Source organism: Phytophthora ramorum (assembly GCF_020800215.1).
Source record: "Phytophthora ramorum isolate Pr-102 chromosome Unknown Phyram_PR-102_s0002, whole genome shotgun sequence".
NCBI lineage: Eukaryota > Oomycota > Peronosporomycetes > Peronosporales > Peronosporaceae > Phytophthora > Phytophthora ramorum.
In genome coordinates this window covers 4,398,590-4,416,334 of record NW_027150648.1, presented here as the reverse complement: position 1 = coordinate 4,416,334, position 17,745 = coordinate 4,398,590, and the positions used below count along the sequence as shown (strand labels likewise).

General features: G+C 54.5%; 6 protein-coding genes across 6 annotated transcripts; 3 read left to right on the top strand and 3 right to left on the bottom strand.

The window, feature by feature from the left end:
• Positions 1-347: 347 nt before the first annotated feature.
• Positions 348-1,647, top strand: KRP23_2814 (G1/S-specific cyclin-E1; the record flags this gene model as incomplete). Its single annotated transcript, XM_067887592.1, has 2 exons — positions 348-791; positions 895-1,647. 2 exons carry the CDS (start codon positions 348-350, stop codon positions 1,645-1,647), a joined length of 1,197 nt encoding a protein of 398 aa, XP_067750168.1.
• An 863-nt stretch (positions 1,648-2,510) lies between these two features.
• Positions 2,511-7,107, bottom strand: KRP23_2813 (SWR1 complex bromodomain subunit bdf1; the record flags this gene model as incomplete). The annotated part of the gene is made up of 2 exons (XM_067887591.1): positions 2,511-4,310; positions 4,378-7,107. 2 exons carry the CDS (start codon positions 7,105-7,107, stop codon positions 2,511-2,513), a joined length of 4,530 nt encoding a protein of 1,509 aa, XP_067750167.1.
• Positions 7,108-7,283: 176 nt separating this feature from the next.
• KRP23_2812 (Pre-mRNA-splicing factor SLU7) lies at positions 7,284-9,056 on the top strand (the record flags this gene model as incomplete). Its single annotated transcript, XM_067887590.1, has 1 exon — positions 7,284-9,056. One exon carries the CDS (start codon positions 7,284-7,286, stop codon positions 9,054-9,056), a length of 1,773 nt encoding a protein of 590 aa, XP_067750166.1.
• A 90-nt stretch (positions 9,057-9,146) lies between these two features.
• On the bottom strand, positions 9,147-10,274 carry KRP23_2811 (Phosphomannomutase; the record flags this gene model as incomplete). The annotated part of the gene is made up of 6 exons (XM_067887589.1): positions 9,147-9,248; positions 9,322-9,405; positions 9,485-9,508; positions 9,601-9,876; positions 9,950-10,026; positions 10,094-10,274. The coding sequence occupies 6 exons, from the start codon at positions 10,272-10,274 to the stop codon at positions 9,147-9,149; spliced, it is 744 nt and encodes a 247-aa protein (XP_067750165.1).
• Positions 10,275-10,460: 186 nt separating this feature from the next.
• On the top strand, positions 10,461-11,265 carry KRP23_2810 (putative vacuolar membrane protein; the record flags this gene model as incomplete). Its single annotated transcript, XM_067887588.1, has 3 exons — positions 10,461-10,662; positions 10,735-11,159; positions 11,227-11,265. The coding sequence occupies 3 exons, from the start codon at positions 10,461-10,463 to the stop codon at positions 11,263-11,265; spliced, it is 666 nt and encodes a 221-aa protein (XP_067750164.1).
• Positions 11,266-13,332: 2,067 nt separating this feature from the next.
• Positions 13,333-15,750, bottom strand: KRP23_2809 (uncharacterized protein; the record flags this gene model as incomplete). Its single annotated transcript, XM_067887587.1, has 2 exons — positions 13,333-13,371; positions 13,453-15,750. 2 exons carry the CDS (start codon positions 15,748-15,750, stop codon positions 13,333-13,335), a joined length of 2,337 nt encoding a protein of 778 aa, XP_067750163.1.
• Between the last annotated feature and the right edge of the window lie 1,995 nt (positions 15,751-17,745).

The window sequence follows — 17,745 nt, the reverse complement described above, 5'->3', positions numbered from 1 at the left end:
ACATTGCAGTTTTACCAGCACGTTTCAATGAAGTCGTTAATATCGTAGAGCAAGCACAAGTCCAGTCTCCAGGTGCTGTCGATGGCATCGGACTCGCCAGTAAATGTAGCAACCTCGGCAGTAGCAATCGCGCTGGGTGTTGCAATCAGGTCGACACCCGGTCCAAAATCGCACTTAACCTTTTTTTCTGGCTTTCTTTTCTCTTGTCGGCCTCCCGCTTGTTCGGGCGAAAGAGTGTGGAAGTGACGGGGGGAAGCGCAAGGGTAGGAAGCGAAGAGGAAGCAGCGGAAGCGGAGGAAGGCGCTGCATCACCCCGCAGAGGAGAGAGACAACCGCCACCAGCGGCCATGAACCCCGACCTCATGACGGTGCTGAGCATGCGTCAGAAGGAGATGTCCTACCACCAACTCGCGCTCAAACCGCCGTCGCCCCCGTCCGCAGACGTGCTGGGGCTGCAGCCGGCGGCCTTGGAGCAGTTTGGCTTCACGTGGCGCTGGGTCGTCGAAGTCTCGACGCACTTTGCGCTGCAGCGACAGACGGCGCACTTCGCCCACCAGTACGCGCAGGTGCTGCTGAGGCGCCGCGCCGCCGCGTCACTGGACCAATGGGACGACGCGCGTCTCGTGCAGCGGCAGCTGCGAGTGCTGGGCCTCGCCTGCGTCTTCATGGCCGCCAAGATCGAGGAGGTGCATCCGCCCAAGGCCGCCGACCTCGTGGCCTTTTTGGCGGAGAGGGGCGGCACCCAATTGGCGGCGGACGATCTCGCGCGCCTCGAGGTGGATTACGTTGTGGTAGGTAGCTATACCTGTAGTTGTAGCTGTAGGGAGAGAGCGTATGGTGTTCTTATGGTGCACAGATGGCTAATTTTTGTATCCGTCTTGTGATGATTGCCAGGAGCTGCAGTGGAACCTGCACCCGACGACGCCCTACGCGTGGCTGCTGTTCATGGTGGCCGGCGGGTCGGCCGACCAGCGCCCGCTGGACACGATGGGGGACTTTGTCAACCCGGCGCGCAACCCGTCGGGCACCAAGGAGCTGTTCGTGAACGCCATTCGGCTCGTGGACATCGCGCTGCTCGACTACCAGGCCATCGAGTACTGGCCCAGTGTGCTGGCGGGCGCCGCGCTGCTGCTCGTGGACCCGGCGCTGGACTTCATGTTCGTGGCGCAGTTCCTGCAGCTGGACCCCAATGTGCTCTGGGAGTGCAAGTCGTGGCTCTACGCCATGGCGTACGGCGTGTGCGACCTGGAGGCCGCGAGCACGCAGGCCAAGGACCGCTGGGCCAAGGTGCCGGCGGAGGAGCTGCTGTTCATTCAGTCGCAGGTTGTGGTGCCGAGCCACCTCGTCTGCGGCCTCCTGCGCCCGGACAATCTGGTGGATTTCTATTCCACTGGCATGAACACGCCGCTCGGAAAGAGCTACGGCTTTGAGACGTGCCCGTCGCCGTGCTCTCCGAGTGACAACTATGCAGTGGTGGCTCCACCTCCGACGTGCCTGTGCAAGGGCACCTACCACACTTGCGGTGGGGAAGAGACGCCAGGCCCGCACGTCTACCACTTCAAGTACGGCTGGCAAGGAATCGAAACGGGCCTCATGGCCGAGCCGAACTTCGGGAACCAACAAGAGCAACGACTGCAGTACCCATAAGCGGCACTAGCTGAAACGACGGTGGGACAGAGGCACAAGAGGAGAAACGAACGAAAAAGGGTGGGGATGCAAGGACAGTGGAGTGGAAACAAACAAGGCTCGTGATCTTGATTGAGACAAGGCGGCGAGCAAGCTAGTGATTTACACTGATGGCTCTCTCGCTAGCTCGCTGCCGCATTTTTCCTGAGGAAAAGAAGATGAAGATAACACAAAAATCAAAACAGACCCGGCAAGGCCTCGCACGAGGAACCCGCCGGCCAAAAGCCTCGGGCGAGACAACAAACAACTGAAAACATGAGCGAACAATGGCAATCGACTGGGGCGTTAGAAGAAACACGTGGGTCAATCTGAGCCTCTTCTCGTTTCATTCCGGCTGGGAAACACGTTGGTTGATGAAGCAAACCAAACAGCGCACAACAATTTACACTACACAACGAAGGCGACAATGCTCCAAGCCTCGGTTTGGGCAGTTGTTGAAGAGCAATTCTTGCCACGCTCACGAGATGCACGCTTCAGTCTCTTCGTCTTTATGATGAGCGTTTTCATACTATCACGACAGCAATCATAACACCGAGCACTCGATTTTCAGGTGAGAACTCGAAAATGATGATGTGGGTAAGGTGCACTGGAGAAGGTGGCAAGACTGCCGAGCCTAAAGCTTTTTATTTACACATGTGACGTTTCCCCTCGTTGTTGCTTGGCAGTGGGAGAAAGCGGCAACTATGCATACTAATAGGAATTGCTTTCGTCCCCTTCTTGTTTTACCAGGCTTCGAATGCAGTGCTGGGATTCAATGTAGTTGTACTCTTTTGACAGGACATAGTTATTTTTTTCTTGCATTAAACGCCGGCCTGCCACGAAGCTTAGGCGTTGATAGCTGGTGGCTGGAAAACAACGGATATTTGCAGCTTCGAGTGCTTTTTCGCCCAAAAGCCTGTTCTTTTGCTGGCAGCACCTGCAGCTGGCAGTAGCACACCAGTCCACGCAGCAGCGTTCAACTTCATCTGTGCCCGACGAGCATGCTCGGCCTCCTCTTCTGCTGCACGACGCTCGCGTTCCTCGCGCAGACGCACTGCCTCGGTCATCTCCAGCTTTTGCAGCTTGCGCCGACTTCGTATCTCAGCCTCACGCAATGCATCGTCCGTAGCTGCAACGGCAGTGCGACGCCTCTTCTCCGTACGCGCCATTTCCTCTTCGCGTCGTGCACGCTTCCGCCGCTTCTCTTCAGCCTTGCGCTCTTGCTTGTTCATGCGCTCCATGTTCGGTCTGCTGGGCATGAGTTGCAATTTCACCCGGGTAGCCGTCGCATCAAAAGTACCAGCATCTTCTCGCGAGCCATTTCCGCCACCGACAACTACCGTCCCGGACACGGAGGTTGCAGTAACAACAGTTGCAGTTGGGGCAGGCGCAGCGCCGCTTGATCCGTGCGAACCAGCTGCAGTGACACCCTCGCTTGATCGCTGTTTGCCGCTCTTGTGATGGTGCTTGTGGTGGTGCCTGTGTCCTGAATCGCTGTCTGCGGACGAGTGGTGGTGGTGCTTGTGGGATTTTTTTTCGCGCTCGCCGCTTACCTCCGAGGTATCGCTGCGCTTCCGCTTCGACTCGCTCATGCGTTCCTTGCGTAGCAGCTCACGACGCCGAGTCTTCTCGGTCACCTCAAGCGTTACATCACCCCACAGGTCATCCACTACAGCCAGCATGTGCACTGCTGCCGAATACACGCTCCATCCCTCGCGGTCCTTGTCCGCACGGTTGTAGGTCATTGCATTCTCGAAGGTCAACCGCACGTCCCGAATAAATTCGCCATGCATCTTGTACTCGTATTCGTTCAGTTTCTCCGCAATAGTTGTCAAGTCCATCGGCGTCTTAATAATGTCAAAGTAGTCCGGCGACAATGCAGGAAACAGAACGCGCACCGGCTTACGGAAAGGCCAGCAGTTCTTGTCATGCTTCTGGCTGTTTAGCACCCGCAGCAGTTTTTGGCACTCCTTTGCCTTGAGCTCCACTGGCACTGTGCTCACGAATTCTGCCCGCTCACGCCTCAACTGATCGCGCTTTGAGCGACTCTGCTCTTCTGAGACTTCCGGCGTTGGAACAATCTGCAGCTCGGCGCAGAGCGAGTCAAAGTACCACAGCAAATGCGCAGACATTCCGCGCACCTGAATCGATGCCGGGTCTTCAGCACAATTGAATTTGACTGCGTTCTGGAAGATAAGCCGACCTTTTCGCAGGAACTCAGCCTGGTTCAGCGAGTGTGCGTGGAGCTGCTCGCGCAATGTGCGCAAGTCCATTGGCTCAGCAATCAGGCTCCTGTACTCAGTTGCGAGATGCGGGAATACCTCCAACAGCGGGTGGTTGAAGTGCAGCTTACCCACCTGCTCAATCTTGCTCAAACGGTTTAGAACACGGTCACAGGCAGTCTCCCAGGAGTTGAGGTCCGACTTCTTGTGTTTCTTGCTCTTTTTGCTCGACATTGAGCTAGATGCAAGATGAGGTTCCACCAATCCTCTTTTCGAGGCGATTGCTGCTGTACTTGCAGGTACTGGTGGCTTGGTGGCGGGAGTTGAAACCGCAGCAGAGACAGCTGGGGACAGCGCGTGTGCTGACACTGTGGTAGGCGAAGTCAATGGGGTGGAAGCTGGTTGGGCAACCAATCCAGCAGCCTGAAAATATGCACAATTCACGGGAATGTTAGCCAAATGTCAAAATGGGCGTCATCACTGCGCGTACCTGAGTAGCAGAGCCGGAAACCTTGGTCCGGTCTTTCTTGTCCTTCTTGTCGCGCTTTTTATCCTTGTCACGCTTTTTTTTCTTCTCCTTTTTTTCCTTCTTCTCTTTTTTGCGTTTTTCCTTCATCTCCTTGCGCAGTCTCTTAGCTTCTTCAGGAGTAAGTCCTGCTAAGTTGGTAGTACTCGCAGGAGGCAACTCTTTACTCATCGTAGATGAAGAGACTGCGGCGACTGGCACAGGCACTGCCTTCACTTGACCAACGGGCTTCAGCGAAGCGACTGGAATTGCTATTGAAGCGCCCACAGGCTCTGTCTTCAGGGAGTCCCTACTGCGAGACGATTCCATTTCCCTTTTCAGGTCACGAGAGGAGACAGCACTACTGGACACGGCCGCAGATGCAGACGACACCGGTCTCTTGGTCGGAGAGGGGACGGGGGATTTTTTCATTGGCTTGTGGAGAGATAAAGACCCCGTTCCAGCACTATGCACTTTAGCTTCGGGCGCACGCGTTAATGTTGGGGCCACTGGTTTGGGTTGAGTTACACCAAGAGACGATGATGCTGACGCGACCTGGGCTGAGTGGGTTGGCGTTTGAATCGGCCCATTTACCATGCCGTCCAAAGGACCCAGCTTCTCGTTGCAAAGCTCTACAAAGTAATTGCGCAGGTTTGTGGCCATCGCTCGGATGTCGGCGCCTTCCACCGGGTCACTGTTGTACTTGTGACAATTCGAGAATATCAAGTGGACGTCGGCACTGAACTCGTCGACACTGCCGTACCGATCGCTTTTCAATTTGCGCTCGATTTTAGCGAAATCCATGGGCTCCGAGACAATTGTCAGGTAATCCGGGTACTTGGTTGTATCGACAGCAGTCAAAAAGGGCCCAGCCGTTTTGATTTCGATTCCACGGAAACCCTTCATCTTGTGCCCTCGCAGCTGCTTCATTATACCCAAGCAGATATCTTTTTCCGGCAAACCTCCGCTGGCCTCCCGAGTCTTTGATGGCTTTGACGATTTGGATGACTTCGACGACGACGACTTCTTCTTGATCTTCTCATGCTCCCCTCCAGATGTACTAGCCACGGAAACTGATGACAGTTGTGTAGTGGAAGAGTGTGTAGCAGCAGGGGCAGACTTGACCTTCGACGACGATGACGAAAAGGATCGTTGTTTTTCTCTTGACGAAGAACTGCTTACGGAAGAAGCAAATATAGCGCTTCGTGTGTGCAAAACGCGAAGCAAAGTTTCCGCAGACTCACAGTACGTCTGTCCCTGGGGATCTGGCCTCCAGTACCGGATGCAGTTGTCAAAAACCAATTTCATGCCCGCCGTAAATTCTGAGACGTGCTTGTACTCCCCCAGATGTAGCTTACTCGACACTGTGCCGATATCCATTGGATCCTTGACCGTTTTGTAGTAGTTGTACGGAATTTGGTCCGGTGAATCATAGTACGACTCAATTGGATATTTGAACCACTGCGCTGTTTCCTGCCCATCCGTGCGGTGAGCAAGGATTTCATGGATGATCTGGTGGCATTTCCACCGTTCTGAAATACCTGGCCATGTGCCGCCAATCTTAGCAAATTGGGTCTCGAAGAGCTTCATAAGGGTGACGGCATGATTCCGCATCACTTTGCTCAGAATCACGTCGCTGTTGTACACCAGGCAGTTCGAAAAAATTAACCGCATGTCGTAGGCAAACGCATCAATGGTACCGTAACTCCCGCTACGAAGTTTCTTCTGGACGCCATACAGGTGCATTCGGTTCGGAACTTTGACGCGGTAGTCCGGGAAATGCGTCAGGTCCACTGGCTGTAGGAACGGCGCAGCAGGACTGATTGCTCCTTCCTTATACTTGACCAGTTTCATCAACAGCGAAAGGCATTCTGTCACCTCCGCGTCCGACATCTTTTCTCCAGGAGCCAAGAGGCTCTGCACCACCTCTCGCTTCACAACCACACTATTACTCTGTGGAATAGCTGCATAACTAGCTGTCGGCATGGACGACTCGCTCTTAGGGGCCGCCACGACAGTCTTGGATGTCTCCTTTGTTAATAGATCACTGGAAGACACGCCACCGCTCTCGTGCTCACTGCGGTGAGATTTCTTCTTGCTCTCGCCACTGGTGGAGCTCGAGTGCCTGTGCTCTCTGTCCTTGCTCTTCTTCTTGGACTTTTTAGACTTTTTCTCCTTCTTGCTGTGCTTGTGTCTGTGCTTGCTGCCTTCCTCGCCTTCTTCTCGACGGTGACTGTTACTGCTGTGATGGCTGTTGTGATGATGCGAGGAGGAGGAGGAGGAGCCCGCACCTTCTGCGTCTCCGTCGGCCTTCCTCTTAGCCTCTCGGTGGGCCGCTTTGGCCTCATCGTCCGCCTTGAAGACGCTCTCGATGGCCTTGGCGTAGGCCGTCTCGAAGACCCGCAGCAGATGCTGCGCCGCCGCGTAAACGGACCCTTTGACGTCCTGGTCGGCCTTGTTATAAACTAGCGCGTTTTGGAAGACTAGTCGAACGTCCCTCGCGAACTTCTCGTGCGACTTGAAGCGGCAGCGCGACGGCTTGACGCCCAAATTCTTCTTGATGGTGCCCAGGTCCATGGGGCGCTTGATCACCCGCTCGTAGCCAGGGATCTCCACGGGCGTCATGAACACCCACGACCAACTCTCCTGCACGCGCGGGTTCGTCAGCAGCTCCAGCAGCCGCACGCACTCGGCGTGCGCCGCCTCCGAGATCATCGCCGGTGGAACGTGACAATCACTCTCGTTCTCCCTCTTCGACGCAAATTCGCATGTGGAGATAATCTGAGCACTGGTCAAACGGCATTCGATTGGTTGAAATATTTTGCTTCAGCCAATCGGAAACGAAGTGGCGGGTTCCAATACAAAAAGGGGAAGCAGCAGGACCAGCGGAGATGGCGTCGGCCGGTGGAGAGCGCTTGTCGAGCAGCGACTTTAAGAAGAAGCAAGAGATCGAGGAAGCGCGTAAGAACGGTACGCTGCCGCCCGAGCAGGATGCGGACGGCAACCTCATCAACCCGCACAACCCCGAGTTCATCAGCAAACGGCCGTGGTATCTGGGCGACTCGGGGCCGTCGCTCAAGCACCAGACGCTGCAGCACCAGGCGCACCTGCTATCCATCCAGGAAGCGGACGAGCTCTATATCAAGGGCAGGAAGCAGCTCACAACCACCGCCAGACAGCGCAAGTGGCGCAAAGGGGCATGCAAAAACTGCGGCGCCATGAGCCACAAGACGAACGAGTGCGTCGAACGGCCGCGCAAAGTCGGCGCCTGGAAGACCAACAAGGACCTGCAGAGTGATGAAGTGGTTGTGGATGTGCGTTCTGAGAAATTCGGCAAGCTCGCGTTCGACGCCAAGCGCGACCAATGGCTCGGCTACGACCCAAAGGAACACGCCAAGACCATCGAGCGGTACGAGAAGGTGGACGAGGCCCGGAAGAATAAGCGCGCGGAAGAGATCAACCAGAAGCTCAAGGAGTCGGCGGATAAAAAGAAGAAACCACGCGGGAAAGCCAAGGACAGGGGGGAAGGCAACTCGGGCTCGGACTCGGACTCGGACTACGAGTCGGACATGGAGTCGGAGGACGAGGAGTTCCGTGACCATGACGAAGGTCCCATGTTTACGGACCGTGTGGCCCGCCAGGGAGGTGTGGGCGGTGCGCAGATGAAGACGACGGTGCGGAATTTGCGAATCCGGGAGGACACGGCCAAGTACCTGCGCAACTTAAACCCGAACTCGGCCTACTACGACCCCAAGACGCGATCCATGCGTGATAACCCCAATCCGGAGCTAAACCCTGAAGATACGACTTTCGTTGGAGACAACACGGCACGTTTCACAGGTGACGCGCAGAAGTTGGCGTCTGCGCAGCTTTTCGCGTGGGAGGCCTACTCCAAGGGCACAGATATCCATCCGCTTGCAAACCCTTCGCAAGCCGAGTTCCTCAAGAAGCAGTACGAAGAGAGGAAGGCCGCGCTGGAGAAGGAAAAGAGCCGCAAGATTCTAGATAAATATGGTGGCCAAGAGCACCTGGAGGCGCCACCCAAGGAGCTTCTGCTGGCGCAGAGCGAGCACTACGTGGAGTATTCACGCGACGGTCGCGTCGTCAAGGGCCGTGAACGAGCACCTGTGCGCTCCAAGTACGTCGAGGACTCTTTCGAGAACAACCATACAAGCATTTGGGGCTCGTGGTTTGACCGCAGTGAAATGGCCTGGGGGTACGGCTGCTGTCACTCGAAGGTCCGCAAGTCCTACTGCACAGGCGACGACGGAAAGAAGGCACTTGAAGAGGCCAAGTCGGCCAACGCGGAGCGGCCTATGCTTAAGGCGCCTGAGAAGCTTGAACCTGGACAGACTGACACGCAAGCAGGTGGTGTCATCAGCAAGCGCAGCGAAATGTACGGCGAGAATATTGCCCCTGAGCTAGATGAAAAAAAGCTCAAGAAGGCCATCAAAAAGGCGGCCAAGGAGAAGAAGAAGCAGGCGGAGCAGGACGACAAGAAGCGCAAGTACAACTCCATGGGCAATTACGAGGTGAACGCCGAGCAGATGGAGGCCTACAAGTTGCTCAAGTCTCGAGGCGAAGACCCCATGGCGAAAGTTCTCGGCAACGACGTACTACTTGAAGAAGATGAAGAAGGTAAAGGGAAACGGGCAAGGCGCTAATACTTTGCATTAAACACGCAACTTATCGGCGTGATGGCCAAATTGTGCATATGGGTATCATAGCCCGTCATAAGCCTCGTAAACAGTCCTCTAGGGGAAGAGCTGGTCCAGGATCTGGATGGTCTCCTCCGGGTTCTTGACCGAGTGGCCGATGGTGCGCTCGCTCGTGTAGATCTCGAAGTCGTTGCCGCCCTGTGTGCCAGATAGGACTAGTGAGATATAGGGGAATAGCAAACGTAAACAGGTCTGACAACTCCATGGTCACCTTGTGAGTCTTGTCGCCAAAGAAGTGAATCTCATCGTAGTCCTTAGCGTCAAGGTAGCGCAGGCAGAACGTCTTGTCCCAGCCCTGAAAAACACGAAGCAAAGCGTATTTTTGTTTTGGTCAGTCTTCATGGTCAAACAAATACTGTTGTAGCGCTGCTTACCGTGGGGAACACGTCGAAGGAGATCTGTTGACAGTGGTCACAAATAGGCAGCAGCACAGCGACACGTTAGTCAACAGGCAAGTACACTCCTGGCCAAGCAGTCGGCTCCCTCTTACCTGTCCGCCAATGGAGAAAGTCAGATTGTACTCGGGGAACTCGGCACGGAGCTTCTCCACGAAGGTCTCACGGATCTTGTGGATGTGGTCGTACTTCTCGAAGTCGTCACGCTCCTCCTGCGAGCAGTTGCGGCCAATGGGCGAGATGTTGATCATGCCCATGCGGAACTCCACGAACGTGCCGCGTTTCACGGGAATGTCCAGGTCCGCGATGTAGTGCAGCGAGAAGTTGACGAGGCGGTTGAGCTGCTCGTTCGAGTACTGGCTCTTGAGGTTCTGTCGTCAGCAGTAGCGTAGTAGCTTTGTCCGTCAGTCGCTGCATCTCCAAAGTTTCTGCTTGTCCACTTACCGTCTCGCCCACTTTCTTGCCCTTGTGGAACGCCACCAGGCCATTCTCCGAGAAGCTGTAGTCAAAGTTGTCGGTCACTGCAGCAACAGCACATCAACTCATCAGTCCTACGGCCAGCGACGGAGTCTCCGAGTGTCAACACACCGTCCTCGCCGAGCTGCTCCTTCTGCTTCACCAGATCGGAGCCGCCCACGACGCCGATCGTGATGCTCTCGCGCAGCTTCTTGAGGCGCGCCAGCATCTCGAGTGTCGCGGTCTTGCGGGCGACCGTGAGCGTGCCGTCCACGTCGAAGAGGGCGATGATGCGCGGGTTCGTGGGGGCCATCTCTGCTTGGTCGGATCAAAAGCCAAATGAAGCTCCACGTGTCCCAAAGGGTCACTTGTCAAATAAGATATCCAATTACAAAGGGTCACCTGTCCAACACAATAGATTACACAGCAAAGGTTAGTGTGGTCCACAAACGCGTCTGGTCGCAAGTTGAAGTGACGTTCATTCCCGAATCTGCGCGCCATGAAGCCTTCCTTCTCGCCCGGACGTGTGACGATTGACGGGGATAGAGGCCGCCCACGCTTCGACGACGACGGAGATGCGGTACTGCACGCACTGTCCTTCTCCCCAGGAGCCACGAGACGCCCCCTCGCCCTTGGACGGATGCAGCTGCTGCTTCAGGGCGTCCTCCACGCCGTACTGGCAGGTGTCGTCGTCTCAATCGGTACGTCTGCCCTAATCCTGCTCCTATTTGGTAGCTACGCAACACTAATGATCCACCTCTTGCCCTCTGTAGTGCTGTGCCCCGTCATGATTGGCTTCGCGGCCATAATCTTCAGCCATCCCGAGTTCGCCGACGCCCTGCCCATGCTCACCAAGCTCGTCTTCGCCTCCAGTACGGTGCACCAACTCGTGATTACGACGCTGTCCCCTCTCCCCTTCGCCATTGGACAAGTGCAAGACACAGGGATGATCTTCCTGGCCAGTATGGCCTCGTCCATAATGACCGAGTTGGACCCTGACGTCCCGCTAGCAGAGCGGATCGCCACTGTTCTGGTGCATTTGAGCATCAGCACAATATTGGTAGGCGTCGGGTTGATCCTCACAGGTAAAGCGCGGCTGGCTTCGCTTGTGCAGTACCTACCGACGCCAGTTATCGGCGGATACTTGGCCTACGTGGGCTTCTTCATGGTCAAGGGCGGGGTTGCCCTGACAACTGGCGTGAGTCTTGCAACCGTGCATGGTTGGGGTGTGCTTCTGAGCTCACCACACAGATTGATGCTGCTAGCTCCAGGCTTGCTTGGTGGAGTCGTGCTGTCAATTCTGACATCGCACTTTCGACACTTTGCTGTTTTCCCGTGCTGTATTTTGGTACTGCCAGCAAGTTTTTTCTTTGTGATATGGATTTCAAACTATACTTTAGATGATGCACGTGGTGCGGGGTTCCTTGAGGACAATGGGGCTGGAGTCACATTAGTGGATGTGTATTCGATGTTTGACTTTTACCACATCCACTGGAGTGTTATGCCAGGTCAGTTTTTGACCATGCTGAGCATGTTCGTGATGATTGCGTTTGCCTCGTCGCTGGATATCGCGTCTATTTGTATGGGAACTAGCAGCAACATGAACTACAACGCACAGCTGCAGACCGTTGGTATGTCCAACCTTGTGAGTGGACTCACTGGTGGCTACACCGGGTCCTATATCTTCAGCCAGACATTGTTTACTTCGCGTTTTCGCCCCAGCGCAACAGCTGAATCTTACTTCCCTGGGATCACTCGGCTAGTTGGGGTTACCCTTGCAATATGCGAGTTTGGCATTGTTGTGACTCCCATGTCTTTGATGGCAGTTGTGCCGAAATTCCTCTTCGGGGCTGTCATGATATTTATTGGCATTGACTTGCTCAAGACTTGGCTGGTGGGAGTTTACCACAAACTACTTTTTGCTGAATACATGACCGTGGTCGGGACATTCTGCTCTCTTAACTTCTTTGGAGTCCAGCTGGGGTTAGCTTCAGGCATTATGCTAGCAGCAGCAAGCTTTCTCGTGGAATACGCCAAGGCTCAAAACGTTCGAATTGTCCACAAGACCAGTAATGTTATTCGCAATGCTGACCAGCATGCGTTGCTTTATGGAGCAAACCTGCTGACAGCGGATGATGATAGCAGCAGTTTGCGTCAGCAAGATGCCATTGTTACTATCGAACTACAAGGTCATATCTTCTTCGGGTCGGCTACGCGCATTCAAAACTGTGTCAAAAGTGCAGTTTACGTCCGTTTGCCGATAGATGCAGGCAAAAGCGATATCTCGAACAGTGGACAACTACCAGAAGAAGTGAACGAGCAATCAGAAAGAGTACCTTTGCTCTCAAATAGGCAAGAAAGGCCTGCGGCATATACTCAAGAAAGTCATATCCCGATGCCCCCTTCCCTTTTAAATCTCCATGGACAACCATGTGCTGAACGTGACCGACGACCTACACGATTCGTTGTTCTCGATTTCTCTCAAGTAAGCGGGATGGATGCTACAGCAGCACGCTCTTGCTTCTTGGCACTCAAGCTAGCGTTCAGTTTTGGTAAAGTTTGTGCAGTCTACTGCGGCATGAGGCCCGACGTGGAGTTTCTTTTGCGGGCCAATGACGTGCTCCCCGCATCTCTAGCTCAGGAGGAGGTGGTGCATTCTAACGACGAGCCTTCGCATGGTGAGTGTCACGTCACATCAGACCTAGATCTTGCTTTGGACTGGTGCGAGCAGCGGCTTATCCTATCAGCAGCAAAACGGCGATCCATTCGATCGGGACAGCACTTGATCTTCTCGCCGCTGAGATCTCCAGCTTTACCGCTACCGCAAGTATTTGCTGCATACCTGCCGGACATTCGAAAGGACGATCCCGAAACATTATGTTACTTGGAAGAGCTTGCTCAGTTGTTCTCGCTGAGTGAATGGAATGTGCAAAATCAGCTTTTCCGAGTCGGGGACAGCTCAGACACGTGGTACGTACTTCTTCGAGGTACAGTCGAGTTGATGACAATTTCGAGTGAAGCAACACTATTGTCAGACTCACCGAAATGGGAGCATGCCCAGCCCACAACCTTACGACCCCCTGCAATCGCTGTAGCCGCGAGCGAAAACCAGCAAACCACTCCAATGGAGCTTGTGGGGCGAGTTCGACCGGGCTGCATTTTTGGTGACATGGACTTCATGCTGGAGCAACCGCGAGTATTAGACGCAACGTCGACAGCATCTGACACGCTCACTGCGGCCTTCACTCGGAAGGAGATCACCAAGTTGCGTATAAACCGACCTGAGTTGGCCTTACTCCTTCACGAAATTCTGTTGCGGGCCTCGTACATGACTTTGACTGAGAAACTTCACTCGCTGGCTATCTAGAGTTTTACTTGCGGTGGCGACGGCGATGTAGGATTTCGAGGACCTTCCAATGTGAAACGGTAAGAATCAGTGGAGTAGCAAAAGCATGGAAAGCATTAACAATATTACCCAGCAGATAACTTACCCCATCGGAGCCCACAGTATCGTCGAGCTCAGATCGCATTAAAGCTGACTTCAGGACACTGCGAACATGCTCTTCAACTTCTTCAACACGTCCATCGCGCTTGTTCTGCCATTCCAACTTGTCTTTGCCAACAAGATATGAACCGAGCCGACTTGGTGGGGGCTGGGAATTTTGACGAAGAGGCTGATGCTCTACAGAACCCAGACAAGGCGCAGCTGACGCTGGCCTTGATCTCGTAGGGAGTTGCATCAATGCGTGCAATCTGGGTTTTTGTGTCAGTGGCTGCGGGATACCGTAAACAGTAAGAGGCTTGCGCTCCATCGAATGGGCTTGTTCTTGCTGTTCATTTTGCTGCTGCTGAGTACCCCATGCATGTTGAGTTGCTTGCAAGTGCCGATAGCGTGAAGTGAGCTCCGCTAAAAGAAGATCCTTCTCCTGCTGTGACAGCTCAGCTCGCACAAGCAATACGCGCTGCGACTCTGCTCTATTATCTGCCGCCTCCAACTTTTGCTCAAGTGCCTGCACTTGGCTCTGTAGTGCATCCAGCTGCCCACGAAGGCTGTCCAAATCTGTTTCAGACCACGCGCCAACACAAATGCCTAGTTGATTGTAGGCAGCTTTCACCAACCGCTTAAGACGAGTGAAGTCGCTTTCCAGGTTATTGACATGAGCAACACTTTGGCGTGTACGTTGTGCTCTTTCATGCCTCTCCTTTGCCTCGGCAGCACATATGCGCTCCAGCCGTTCAAGGACGCGCCGTCTTTCATGGCCCACCCGCAGGTTCAGTTGCTCGCCAAATCGTCTCTCAAACTCGTATCGCAGACGAACCTCGAGTTCTTTCGGCGCCTCGACGAAATCCACGATTTGAGATCCATCGCTTGTGTCTTGCCGGAGAAAACATTCCACGATGCGCTCCAAACTCCTTCCGCCATCGTCTGATACTGAGGCATATTCCTCTTTATCCTGCTTCCGATAGCGTGCCTCTTTCCATTTACCCACTACATGCTCAAATTCACGCTGCCGCGCCTCGATGGTACGGATATGCTGGACCCGACTCGTCAACACAGCTAGCCGATCACGAGTAGCATCTTCTAGTCTTTGCGAATCAACAAGTGTCTGCTCTCTTCCCTCCGCTAGTGCTTGTAATGTGTCAAGCTTGTCTTGTAGCCGCGCGCATTCACCAGCAGCTTGAGCCAGTTTGGTTTCGTTGTCAATGAGTGCCGACCGGGCTTCTCCAAGCAACTTCGTAGCTTTTGCTTTTTCGCTCTCAGCCTGAGCCAGAGAGAGTTGAAGCTCACGCAGTCGCAGCTTATCACAGTCACGAGCGCTTTCGAGCTCACTCACACGATTTTTTAGATTTGCCACGCTTTGCGTTGCTGCACTCAATGACTGCTGCAGCGTAGGCACTAGTAGCAGCTCGTTTGCTGTTGATGGAAGCGACTCCAGGCCGCTAACAATGCTGTTTTTCCCAGTCTTGACCCCCCCTCCCCTTCTTGCGGTATCAGAGCCAGCATTCTTGCTTTCTCCCTGTGCGAGGCTAGAGCTTCTCTGCTTTGGCCGAGACACTGACCTAACGAGAGTGTTACGTAATTGAGCCAGCTCCGTGCGTGACGTTCGAAGTGCTTCAAGTAGCTGGGAATTGAGGGTATCTAGAGACTCATTGGATGACCGCATATCGCCCAACAATGCTTGCAGATGGCTTTCTCGAGCGTGGTGCTCAGCTATAAGCTGTCGTTCTCGTTCAGCTAGCGTGGCAGCCGCCTGACGGGCCTCTTCAAGTCTCAGGCACCTCTCTAGTCGTGTTATCCGTTCCACCTCCTTGGCCAACGCGGTACGCGCTCGACGCAACGCCGTCTCCCCTTTCTGCTCTTGCTGCTGGACAGCACGTTGTCCGTCTCGCTCCGTCTTGGCCAGCGTCTGCGCGAGGCTCTCAGCAACCTGGGTTGCATGTTTGCTAACGTTGGCGACCATCGCACCGAGTTGGGATGTGAGAATGTCCTGTAGTCGGTCGTGGAAAGCGGCGATCTGCTTTCGCCACGCAAAATCTCCACGGACGAATTGGGAGCGGTCGTCAAAGTCGCCCTGTAAAGCCTGGACGCTCTCGTGCAACGAATCGCTCTCTTGGCGTAACATTAACTCGAGCCCCGCCTTCCATGCTGCGAACGCGAAGGTTGGAGACGACGAAGAGGCATCCTCGGCGGCAGGATTACAAGATTCTTGGGGAATATTTGCGCCTTCATCGGAGTGGGAACGCGTTGAGGCAGACTCCTGCGGCACCTCCGTCTCGTTGGCCGTCATATTTTTTGCAAACACGGTTCGAGTAGGTGGGGGGTTAAGCGACGCTTTTTCATAGAAGCCTCCCAGTTTCGGGTTTAAAAATAACTCTGTTTCGGGGCCGCTATTTCATCATTCCCGTCCGGTTATAAACCCACCTTGTTCTGTGGCAGTAAGTACCAAACTAGTTTACGTACACCACACCATCCAGGTTTTGGCGGTAAACGATGCCGAATTTTTGCCCAAATCTTCTTTTTGGCTGTATTAAATGGCTCGGAAATCGGAAAGTGGGCAACTTATCCTACACTGCAGGATAACTTGCCCACTTTGCGACTTTCCGAGCCATTTAAATAGCAACGTGGAGGATCGGAGGTCGGCTCGACATAATTTATGCCTTTTCTTCTTTATTATAAGCTTTGGAGAGGCTGTGGTTCTGAGAATCCCCTGTCGCGAATCTGTACCTTGTGGCCTTACTGAGGCTCCTGAACTCATGCATCACGTTTACCATGTAACGGGGTACACCGACGTGTACCCGTGTTACCTAAAGAGTGACGGGACGTCTCTCTTTTGTGCCCATGGTACGTGGTACCGGTTGGCGGTGAGCCAACCATTGGGCACTTGTTTAGCTTTTACTATAGTTGACTTAGAGTTTGTAAGGATCAAGCTTGGCTCACCTATAAAATATATTCAGTCTTTAAACCTACCGTCTAAGTCGTAGTCGGTTCCCTTAGTCGGGGAACCGTGAACTTGTTGTTCACCGAGAGCTTACGCTCTCTAGCACTTCCTCTGTGCAAGGTGCTGTGTGCCCCGTCACACTTGGTAGCACTTGTAGTCAATCCACGCCTACGCGGGTAGGATTGGACTACCTGAATCCTCTGTGGTCTCAAAGCCTGAGCCACTATGGAACGAAGTGAGTTTCCTCACTTGAACGACTCGCAGTTCGAGCCCGTTCGAAAGATGGGAGGCATCTTTGGGAGGGATGTCTTCCGAGGCTTGGCGTCGGTGATGCCAGCGGAGCAAGTCGAACGCGTGAACGCGTTCGACACGTATGAGCGTGAGCTCATTGCTCACGTGCAGGGAAACCTGCAGGCCTCTGTGGCCGAGCCGAAGCCGGTCCAGCCGAAGCGTTTGCGGCTGGCTGTGCCTGCGTTCGAAGGGAAGGAAGGTGAAAACCTTCACTTCTGGATCCGAGAAGTTGAGATCGCCATGAGGGCGGGTCTCATCTCGGATCAGGGACTTCGCGTTGCGTTCGCGTTGTCCAACCTAAGCGGTCGTGCCAAGAATTGGGCGTACACGCTGGAGACGATGTCTCCTGGATGCTTTGCATCCTGGGAACAGTTGTGCGAGCGGCTTCGCGCTGCTTTTCTCCCGGCGAACGATGCGTTCCGCCAGCGCTCCCGCTTCCTCGCCTGTAAGCAAGGGAAGCGCGAGCTGTACGAGTACGTACAAGAGATGCGCACGTTGGCATCATCGTTGGTGGGGAACCCCCTGCCCGACGACGTCAAGACGACGGTCTTCGTGGACGGCCTGAAGGTCGGTCCCGCACGCACACAGTTATTCCACGTGCATGCATCCACTATGGAGGAGGCGATTAAGATCGCCCTCCAGAAGGCGTACAGCCATAAGCAGGCTGGTACTCCGGTTGTTGCGCAACTTGTCGTTGCGAACAATGAGCCAGAGCCTATGGACTTGAGCTCTGCTGAGCTTGGCTCGGTCCGCTGCTATAAATGCGGCGGACTAGGACACTACCAACGCGTGTGTCCTTCGACTGGGGTGGGGAAGAACCCATCCCTCAAACCCCGAGGGCCTAACGGTCGCTGGCGCAAGCCGCGGCCAGGTGCTGAGGGAACTCCGGCCACCAGTAATGGCGGGTTCCCCAGAGGGGAGAGAGTTGAGTCTCCGTGACGGGTGTGCGGGTGGCGCACACCATGGAGGCTTAGCCTACGAGAGACTTTATGTCTCGAATCGGTGATGGCAACGCTGGGTTGCCGTTAGTACACGTGAGTGTACGGGGATGTT